At 40.7% G+C, this 11,368-nt stretch overlaps 1 protein-coding gene across 2 annotated transcripts; it reads left to right on the forward strand.

Moving 5' to 3' along the window:
- The first annotated feature begins 1,291 nt into the window (after window positions 1-1,291).
- LOC122773308 (Rab interacting lysosomal protein) lies at window positions 1,292-11,301 on the forward strand. 2 transcript variants are annotated; one of them, XM_044031896.1, is made up of 8 exons: window positions 1,292-2,026; window positions 3,709-3,835; window positions 5,691-5,812; window positions 7,707-7,895; window positions 8,545-8,714; window positions 8,806-8,931; window positions 9,033-9,131; window positions 10,043-11,301. In XM_044031896.1, exons 1-8 carry the CDS (start codon window positions 1,685-1,687, stop codon window positions 10,167-10,169), a joined length of 1,302 nt encoding a protein of 433 aa, XP_043887831.1. In that variant the 5' UTR covers window positions 1,292-1,684; the 3' UTR covers window positions 10,170-11,301. The 2 variants fall into 2 exon arrangements, with proteins under 2 accessions (XP_043887831.1, XP_043887832.1); XM_044031897.1 differs by having other exon boundaries at window positions 3,712-3,835.
- Window positions 11,302-11,368: the final 67 nt, after the last annotated feature.

Consider the following 11,368-nt stretch of genomic DNA (forward strand, 5'->3'; position numbering starts at 1 on the left):
CTCAGTTTGTGCTGTTTGTGTTTGTTTATGGCGTCATTTAAAAAAAAAAAAGAATGTCAGGCAAAGCCAGTGATTACCTGGGACCTTGAGCTGAGTGCCCCACAAGTGGCTGAAAAATGAAAAATCTGTTTTATGTTAAAAATGTAAAATAATGTGTTTTCTTTTATTAGTAGCTAAATCAGAGACATTTAAGAGGTACGATAAGTATGCTCCTCACATGCGTAACAACAAAAGTAACAGTATAGGGAGAAAAATGAACACCTACAGTGCAGGTAAGTGAAGAAACTGTCCGCTGTGTAACATTTAAAAAGTTTTGATAAAAATATTCTGTGGACGTAGGTTATGGGGGCCACATGGCGGAATAGTGGTTAGCACTGTTGCCTTTAAGAAAAAACACCTGGGTTTGCAACCCAGTCCTACTAAGGGCCTTTCTTTCTGGAGTTTGCATGTTCTTCCCATGTGTGAATGGGTTTCCCCCAGCTTCTCCATTTCTGTCCCACAGTCTAAAAACACACACAGAGGTCAATCGAACACTCTAAACTGACTGACGGCATGAATGTGAGACTGAATGGTTGTTTGACTCTGTGTGTTTGCCCAGGCTTGACTTAAGTCAATTTTGATACAGTCTATGGTGCAATTGCAACTTTTTCCAGTGTTGTAATATAACATAACATAAAGTACTTTGTTACTGTACAAAATGCATGTATCTTTACTTTGTTGTTTATATCTCTAACAACTTTAACTCCACTACATTAACTCTAAAATTATAGAAGAGTAGGTAATGGTCTGTATTTATATGGAGCTTTTCTAGTCTTACACTATAGTTTTGTTTCACACATCTTTCATACCCATTCACACACTTCAACATGGGGTTAAGTGTCTTGCTCAAGGACACATATAGACTAGCAGACCAGGAATTTAATCAACAACCTTCCCGTTGAAAGGCAACTCACCCTACCACTGAGCTACCATGGCTCATATCAGAAAATTACTTTTGATACTTAAGTATAATTAGACTTGTACTTAAGTAATATTATAAAAAGTGACTTTTCTGGTAAGATACTTTTACTCAAATATCCCTTTTCCGGTACTTTATACAAGACTGCTTTTTTCTTGACAAATGCCAATGGAGACGTGGTTTGCTCTTTGCCATTGGTCACTGGCTGACCATTGGGACAGTGTTTCCAAGGAATGTTTAATGTAGGGCCCCTGGGGGTCCCTTTTGCCTGCCCCCTCCCACCCCCATAGTCCTTTTAAACGCCCCTGGTTATTGCAGAGCAATTCAAAGCGTCAGCATTCGTCTACACAGGAAACCCAGTGTTCACGCTCTGCTTCATGGCTGCGTTACTATGCTCGCGGCTTAGTTAGCGTACGTATGTAGAGCTGCTCACATTACATTGGTCGGCAGAGTAGGAGGGGACGCTGCTCTGCTGCTGTCCAGCTCTGTGCTGTGCTACACGGCTGCTCTCAGGACACAGGACTCCGTGTTCCTGTGTTATGGTCTGTGTAGCGATTACATGCGTGACGTGTTGTCGGAAGAGAAGAGAGGAGAAGCGGAGCAGGTCAAGTTCAGACGCGTCCTCGACGCGCCTTTAATGCGAACACTAGCAGCGCTGCTTTCAATGTGTTTCACTATCATTTTCAGACACTGTCGGTGGTTTCTGTAGCAGCTGAAGCTTGAGACATGGAGGCACCAGCGGCGGGAGAAGAGTGCAGGCACACGGAGAGCTGCTTTGACAGGACGTGCTCGGCTCTGACTCTGGACGACGTGTACGAAATAGCCAAAGTGATCGGCGCTGAGGTGGAGAAACTTATCGACGGCTACGGGAAAGAGAGCGTGCTGGGACTGGTGCCGAGGATAGTGAAGGTGTTGGAGCTACTGGAGAGCTTCGTGTCGAGGAACCACACTCACAATCTGAGGGAAGAGGAGCTGCTCAAGACCTTTGAGGCCATTCAGGTCCAACAGCAGAAGAAGCGAGGAGGGAAAGAAGGCGAGGACCAGAACAGCGACAGGAACCAAACACGGGTGAGAGAACACGACAGAGGTGCTGATCCTTCCAGAATCACCACTTATTATAAACAACTGCTATGTTTGTAATAACAGTTTTATACACAGAAATAATAGAGTGTTATAACAATCTGTTACACAAGCAGGGCCGGACCAAGCCTTTATGGGGGCCTTAACTGAGTTAACTGTGCTTGACTATTGTTGATACACATGTAATTATAGTTGTTTACACCAAACCAATTTCACTTTTATTTTTACCTGCATCTTTCCAGTCAGTACATGACCTCTTGCTCAAAAATCTCCACTAAAAGAAATTTATCTTTAGTGGCATGATTTTGTCACTGCCCCTTTACGAATCTAAAACACTCAAACTATCACATTTTAAGCATTTTTTTTCTGTTATAGTAATAATATGTTAACTTATTGCCATTATTTTGTCCAGGATAATTGTGACAGGAAAGTTTCTTGCCTACTTACAGCCAGTCTTGTGTAAAGTACCTTAAAGTGATACTTGAGTAAAAGTAAAAGTAAGTATCTTACCAGAAAATTACTTTGGTAGAAGTTGAAGTCACTTTTTTATAATATTAATTAAAAGTCTTAAAGTATATGACATTTACTTTCCTTAAGTATCAAAACTAATTTTCTGGTATAAATGTATTAAAACAGTGAGGAGTTAGGATTGAGCCATGGTCGCTCAGTAAAAGCTGAGTTTGTGAGTTGTGGGTTCAATTCCTGCCTCTGCTAGTCTATATGTGTCCTTGAGCAAGACACTTAACCCCATGTTGAAGCGTGTGAATGGGTGAATGGCAAAATTATAGGGTAAAGCTGCTCAAGACTAGAAAAGCTCTACATAAATACACACGATTACCAACTCTTCTTCTTCTGATTTTATTTGGTAGTAACGAGTAACAAAGACAGTTAGAGGAAATGTAGTGGAGTACATACAGGGGTGTTTCAAGAGAGTTTTGGGCCTGCAGGGAAAAAGGGGGCCTACACCAAACCACCAGACTACACATTTTCCTCTCACTGTACGCTATGAATACACAGAAAAATTAAAATTTATGAAATGTGATGAGTTTTGTTGGACATGCACCTGAGATAAGCTGAGAGAGAGAGAGATAAAATACCACATCTTGTTCCTGAAGATATTTGCTGAAGAAGTGGTAAAGCAGACATAAAACAAAGTTGTAGGAAATGTAGAATTACTGAGACAGCAGAGCAAAGAAACATTGGACGTGAGTCTCAAGTCGCCCCAACCAATCGGAGACCAGGCCTCCTTTACAGGCAATACTGTGTATTACTGATGTGTACTGTGTATTTTTGAAAGTTATTTTTCAAATGTCTTTGGTTGTTCAATTAACTAATCGTCCAGATGTGTTACAGTTCACTATAATGCAGTATGTTTTAGTTACTGTTCATCCATCAGTATGTTTAAACATGGCTGAGAGACTACATAAAGAGGTGTGGTTGACAGAAGTCAGAAGTGTTATTGAGTTGTCTTGCGATGAATTCAACACAACATTTGCACCACACCCATTTTGACACCAGCTGTTGTGCTTAGAGCCACATTCACGGATCCTCCAGAGACTTTTCCATCTCACATAAAATTCAGATTGTGTTATGTTTTTCTTCTTCCTCTGAACGTTTGCTTTTCTGTGTCAGAGGTTTACGGTTTAACCCTCTGTCCTCGTCTTCTCAAGCAGGAGCTGCAGCAGAAAGAGGAGCAGTGGAGGAGGAGGTGTGAGGAGCTGCAGATCCAAGTGCAGCAGCTCCAGGAGGACAAAGAGGAGCTGCACAGCAGGCTGAAAGGCAGCCATGCGCAGGGAGGTATATTATCTATGTATTTTGTTTTCCATAAAAACTTAACTTTTCTTGAAGCCTGAACGCATCATGAGGAGCTTTTTTCTGTGATAGTGGGTTTTAAAATACATGAAAGTGCCATAAAATTACAAGAGAGGAACATGAAGTGAGTTTTCGCAAAGAGAATTGTCTGTAATTCTAGTCTGAGTTCCCTAATGATCCCTTGAAAACCCTCAAGAGTTCCTTACCCTGACATAAGATAAATAAGCAAGTCACCCTTAAGGCCATTTGCTTATCTTCACTTTCCTCCTACACTTTGGAAACCAATTACAGTACAGATTTAAAGCAGTGGGTTAACGGTCATACGCACTGACAGTGAAAAGCGGTCAAACTAGTTTTTGTTCTGTCTGTTGTGCAGCGACTTTTCAGATCAAAGCAGTGGAACCTCTCTCTGGTATGAGAGGACGTAGTAAGGGTGTTGTTCATTTACAAACGTTTTTTTTTGCAGGATGCAGAAAAAGTCACTTTAACTCTGTTTTTTTTGTACTGACAATAAATAACACCCTGTCTTTTACACTTCTCAAGGTGAACGTGATCAGTCATTTTATGAGCTGAATGCGACTGTCGTCAGGTTCACGTGCTTCGTTCAGCTGAGGCAAAGTTCACATGTGATGTTCCATATTTCATGTTAATGTAGAGGAACTGAAGTTTGGCAATATATATAAAAAAATGCACATTATGTTTTTACTGGAGCAAACATGAATGTGGTGTCTGTCTGGATTTATTTACTGAGGTTTGGAGATATCCAGAGACTCACACAAGGTGAATCAAAGGTTGCGTGTTGGTATGTTTGCACAACATTTTTTCATCGTCAGCCCTTCTGAAAAAAATAAAGCTCAATTGCTGCAGATTATCCAAAGTCTCCCTTACAGTTAAGTGGATTTACTGGCTTTGTAAAAATAAAAATAAAACTATAACACTATATTAGCAAGCTGTTAAAAATACAATGTTTTCACTTTCATTTTCGACAAAATGTAACCTTTAAAGGTTCTTTTTTTTGTTGCTGAAATTAAATATACTACCCAGAAGCATGTTTGTATAATCAACCTAAAATAAGATAAGCCTTTTATATTTTCTTTATTTGACGAAAGAAGTTGTGATGTGAATTCTGTGTTTAGCTGCGGAACCTTACTGTACACCAACAAAAACAGGAAAGAAGGAGAATGAGTGGTAGAGTAGGGAGATGTTTAAAAGTTTATTATTCCTCTCTGGTAAGTGGGGCCCTTCATAGTTCACTGATGCGTTTGGGAAAGGTACGGAGTGAGTGGAGAAGCTTTCTTTTTGTTACAACCTGTTTACATTCTTACGCACTGGACGCTTAAGTCTGTGCAATCGTGTGTGTGTAACCTGTTGTGTAATGTAGGGCTTAAACTACTGGGATTATTGATCAATCTATTTGACTGTTTTTTGTTGTTTTTTTAATAATTAAAACAAGCTCTCTGATTTTCCATCCTCTTAAGTGTGGAGGATTACAATCAACATTTTTGGGACCAGAAAAAAACAACACTTAAACTGTCACTTAATTAAGGAAAATAATTGATTTTCTGTGGTTTTCACTGCATGTCCAAATTCATGGCCACTGTCTACATTTTCCCAGATGCTACAAAACGACTACGGCCTCATTCTTCTCCATGCGTTTCCCATTGTCATTTATTACTTGATAGGTTATGTCACAGTATAACACTATCAATACCATATCTGAGGTTTCGCATTAGCTGACGATCCATCATTTATACCAGTGTTGATACTAATGGCAAAGCAAAAACAGTTATTCAGACACAGGTTTATTTACCTGATCATGTGTGTGTGTGTGCTGTGTTAGACCGTGACCAGCGGCAGGAGCGGGAGGTGATGCTCAAGCTGAAGCAGGTGGTGGACAAGCAGAGAGATGAGCTGAGGGCCAAGGTCCAGGAGATCACCACCATCTCCAAAGAGGTGGAGGCGGTAAGGAGACGCACAACACCTCCAAATGTGAAGATGTCTCTGCCTTTGTTTGCAGACACATTTTCATTAACGACAGCTCTTGGAGTGGAGTGGCTCAGTGGTTAAGACCGGTACCCTGTGTGCGAAAGACATCATGGTCGCAAGTTTGACTCCACCCCTGGCTGATTGTACTCAATTCCATTTTAAGTCGCTTTGGATAAAAGTGTCTGCTAAATGACATGTAATGTAATGTAAAGTCAAATATTTGTCTTTTTCATTGATCAAACACTTGGCTACACAGGCTACATTCAGATGACCAGCCTCATTGTCCAGATTTGATGGTTCACATTCATAAAGTGTCTGAGAATTTATGCGTGACTCATAATGCGTGGTCACATATCAGAGGTGAATATCTAATAGAGGACGACATCCTGAAGTGGCACAAATCTGATTTTTGAAAATGTATGCTCACACATTCTGTGTCCACACAGTCTGAACGTAAAATCACATCTGAGGTACAACAATTGTGTCGATTGTAAAACAGCTGTGAATCACTTCAGCCTGGTGTTCTGAATCTTTTAAAGACTTTAGAGACTTTTTTAAATTGGGCTTATTTTGGGGGTTTTCAACCAGTCTCTTGTACACAGCTGATTGTAAAACTCGTAACATTTAGGAGGGTCTATTAACAGAAATTAAAATTAAAAGTGTATAATGGCTTTAAAAAGTGTTTTTGTAGCTTACAATAAGCCTTGCTTTACAGAGGCCACCATGTGGTCCATTAGATTTTACAAAATTCTCGCTGGACATTTAAGGGGGTTTTCATTAACTTGTCACTGTTGTGAACTAATCTAAACACCTATTTTCGGGGCCCCCTCAACTCTGACCTCGGGGCCCCAGATAATTGCCTCCCCTGCTGTAACAGCAGAGTGAGAGCAGCCATCTTAGCTGTTGCATGTGACGCCTTTAATACATGGACACACAAACACTATGTAGCTGGAGCTGCCGAGGTTCACTTTGGACTTTCCAAACCAAAACAATAATGTCTTTCGTGCTGCCATAAGGCTGACGCTGTACATTTTGTCATGTCTGTACACACATCGCCTCCTAACTGTCAATAGAGAAGTTGTATCATCTAAACGGACAAACAGAGGACAGGTGTTGTGTTCACTTGTAAACCAGGAGTGCAGAGATAATCCACTTACTGTACACGAGTCGAGTATTATCAAGCTGCATTTAAAACATGTCTGAGCAGAGTTTGTACCCGAAGACACAGCCACTGCACTGTGTGTGAGTGAGTGACTGGTGTGTGTGTTTCCACACATACCAGAACACAATCACATGATTTTAAATAGCAGCCATAACTGGGTGTGTATTTGTAAATGATTAGCTTTAAGAAAGAGAGAGAGATAAACGGTCAACGCGTCGACCTTTCACCGTTCACACTCATGGATGCCTGGAATTGTTTTCATCCTTAAGATGAATGCTGCACTTGTGTTGACACTGTGTCAGTTTCAAGCCCATTGCTCTTCCTCCCCCAGACATTTGTTCCAAATCCCATGCATGGACACATTTTCAGCCCACTCTTGTGCAGCTGGTATCATTGGTCTTTTTTAATTCAGCCCTGTCTTGTTGATTTTGTGTTGGGCTGAATTTATATTTGGCGGGAAAAACAGAATCCAACAGATAACTGAAGCTGTCAGAGAAAATGTATGCGTGAGATTTAGCTCTAGAGAACAAATTCCTCCATTGCAGGTTTGATTTTGCCATGATGAGCACATTTGGATATGACCATTTTCACTCTGGTCACATATCAGATATATATCTGAAGTGACACAAATTAAAAAAAACTTCCTTTAAACAACCAGAAAAAGTAACTTCATTTAAAGGAGCCTAATCCCTGTGTGTTTGTGTGCAGCTCCAGGAGCAGCTGGACCGCTTCATGAAGATGAACGCGGAGCTGCGGCACAAGCAGAACGTGCTGCAGGCTCAGCTGACAAGTGTCGTGGAGAGGAAGGCCGACATGGAGGCCGATCTGAAGGAGAAAACCAAAGACATAGAAAACCTTCAGGCTCAGTTGGACAGAAGCAGAAGCAGCAGCAGCCCAGTATGCATGCTATATTTATTTGTTTCCTCCTCTCACTGTGAGGCCAGTGATGTACAGTATATAATGCAGGGTATGTGTAGGTCCAAGTCTATTCAAATAACAGTGCTGTTCAAGCTGCACAACAGAAATGAATGTGTTGGTTTCTCATTGTTTTTATGGGATGTAATTAGAGCTGCAACTCACGATTATTTTCATAATCGATTAATCTGTCGATTATTTTCTCAATGAATCGTCCATAAAATATCAGAAAACCTTACAAAATGTTGATTGGTGTTTGTCAAACCTAGAAATTATTTCTTTGTTATCCAGAGCAAAGAAATTAAGAAAATACTCACATGTAAGTAGCTTAAACAATTGGAAATCTTGTTTTAATCATGAAAAAAGCTTTGCACCGATTAATCGATTATCAAAATAGTTGTCGATTAATTTAGTAATCGATCACCTCATTTTTTTGTGTTCTCGTTGTCCTCTCTTTATATGTAAATTCAACATTTCTTCTTCCTCAATTATATTATAACAACTTCTTCAAATTGATCACATCTGCATAGTTCACACCACTGTCCCCCTTCCCTTGAGCCCAATGTATGACATGGTGTCTGTGGTTTGAGGTAAATATCCTACAGTTGACGGCTGTCTGTTCTCTTTTCAGTCTAGTCCAAGTCAAACAGCGCACGAGTCGACAAGAAAGTCACCAGGTGATCAGAAGGAATCCGATCAGCCGTGCTTCACCAAGAAGGAGGTGCGCGACATCATCTTTGAGAGGAACGAGCTTAAAACCAACCTGTTCCTGGTGCAGGAGGAGCTCAACTACTATCAGAGGTATCAGCGTGTCCATCTTTGTGTATGTGTGGATGTAGAGCGCTTCACAGTTTTGGAATTTCCTCGTGTAACTTTTACGTGTTTTCTGCAGGGAAATCCTAAATGAAGAGCGGTGTCCGGGTTTCCTCTTGGAGGCCGTCCGCTCAGCCATCAGAAAGAGAAGAAAACTAATTAAGGCCAAGATGCTCGGCATTTCTGTCCATGAATGCAGCAGCAGGTCTCTCGCTTAACACCCAGCACACACAGACATCACATGATCCAATAGTAAAATGGTCCAGAAGAGGCCGCGGTTTCATTCACACTCTGTTTCCTCTGCAGTGACGAGGAGGACAGGAGTTCTCTGTATGGACAAACAGAAGTAGACGGCCCTCAAGTGGACATCACTGACAAACCAGCAGAGTCACGCATTCAGCATCTGTGAGTACAACATCTAGCTGCACTGCGACAATCAACTGCACAGGCTTGAAACTAGAAAACACTGTTGAGCCGAGTATGAAATTGCTTTTTGTTCATTGGAAAGTCCACTCACTGGCCACTTTTTAGGTACACAGGAAACCCATGTGTGGTCTTCTGGTGCTGCTTTAAGGTCCGGTGTGTTTAGAGATGGTCTTCTTCACACCGTGGTTCTAACAAGTTGTTGTTGCCTTTCTGTCATTTACAGTCTGGACATTCTCCACTGTAAAACCCTAGAGAGAGTTGTCTAAATCTTGTTTAATGTTTCAAGTTAGGTAACTGATCATTTAAATGTGGAGACATGGACAGAGAGTGAGTGTGGAAAATCTGTGGTTGGGGAGTGGAGTAAATCAGAGTATTCTGATTTGTAAGGTATGATGCTCTTTATAAACTGATTCATTTTTTTTTTAATAACAAAACAATTTTTTTGATTCATAGTGCTGCAGTCTGAGTCGATTTTAAGAAAAGAAAAGTGTATATCTGTTGCACAGGTGCATTGCAGCATTGTTAGGTCACAGAAGGTGAAAAAAACACATGTGTAAACATTCAGATTGATGCTGGCTGAGTTCCATTTAGCTTCTTCAGTTTCAGGGTGCTTGCTTGTGCACTGTCAAACTGTCCTGACTTAGGTGAACTGAACAGAGCCTCTCCAGATAAATCATGTTAAAATGGCTGTGGCTCTAGTGGGACCAAACAATGACAATACAAACAAAAAAATGGTCCAAAACCACCACCACTGCCATAAAACCAGAATCAGAACCACATCATCTGTGAATTATCTCCCCCTGCTGATCTTTGTTGCTGCTGATGGTCTATATTTAGCTTTAATCCCCAACTGCAGCTCTGACCACAGGCCTATCTCTTCTCCTTCATAGCTTTGGCTTCCTGACGCGGTCTGGCAGTTTCCGGAGCCCCGCCCACATGACCAACTCCGCCTCCACCTGGGAGATCATCGGAGACTCGGAGGCCACAGATGAGACGGAGCAACAACCATCTCCCTGAACTGGCACTGACTCAAGACCATTTGGTTTTGGAAACCGATTTCTCTTGTCAGTCACAACATCTCTCTCAGCTGAGTCGTAGCTCAGTAAGGGTCAGGAGGTCAGTGGGTCAGTCCAAAGGTCAGGAGGTCGTCTGAGTGCAGCCCCAGTGTAAATGACACAAAAGCACTGTGTGAGTGTGAGACAAGAATGTATGAATGTTTAAACCCTTCAGCTTTATTTTAACTTTCAGTTCCCATTCTTTTTTTTTTTAAATATATTTTCAGTAGAAATGGAAAATAAGAGGAACAGTGTTTCACTACTGTACAAAAACAGTGCTGAGGGACACAAGACAAAAGATTCTTCCTTTTGTTTGATTTAAGTATTAATAGAGAAATTATATTTTTCCTCATTGTTTTTTTTGTTGTTGGTCATTTTTATATAATGAAAATATGAATTTAGGTGTAGATATTTATAGAGCCATTTTAAACCAAAAATCCAAAGACATCACAAATACAGTATGTATGTTTTAAAACTGAACATTATATTAAGTTAACCTCTTACCCACTAGAGGGCATTGTTTCATTTGACAAATACTATTTGAAGTGCAAAGTTGTTGTAATTCATTGTACCAGACTCTTCCAGCGGTGAGTGTATTTTAATAAATTAAGCCTTAAATGTGTTCAAACACAGCATATTTTCTTAACTTTTTAATCATCAGTCATTTCACTGCTCTAAAGTGTTTGGCTGCGGTGTGTTTGAGGACTGCTGTTCCAGCCTCTGCTGAGTGGTCAGTTCACTTGTGAAGGAAGTCGTGCGCTTCCTTGTGGAAGCGAGAGCAGGCGTGGGGATTTTCTCTTCTCCAACATCAACTGACGTGAAACATCTGAACATTGTTTTGTGACGTCTGACCAGAGCAGCACTCACGCTGACCACTGCTATTGTGTTTGCTAAGAGACGGTGACCTTCAAATCAGACCGTGTCTTGTTTGCAGTATATTTTTGTAAGCATGTTCGTAGTGAAACGCTTATGCTCACAAAAGCATGTTCAATTTCTCAATTGCCATCGGAGTGTACTTTATTGAAAAAGGTGACAAAAACAAGTCCACATGTGTATTTTTGCGTCAAAATTTAATAAAATCCTTTCAACACAGACTTGCGTTTTCCATTGATGAAACAAAAATGAAGCACCAGATTTAGAAATGACCAAACTTGATATAAG

Source organism: Solea senegalensis, linkage group LG8 (genome assembly GCF_019176455.1).
Source record: "Solea senegalensis isolate Sse05_10M linkage group LG8, IFAPA_SoseM_1, whole genome shotgun sequence".
Taxonomy (NCBI): domain Eukaryota; kingdom Metazoa; phylum Chordata; class Actinopteri; order Pleuronectiformes; family Soleidae; genus Solea; species Solea senegalensis.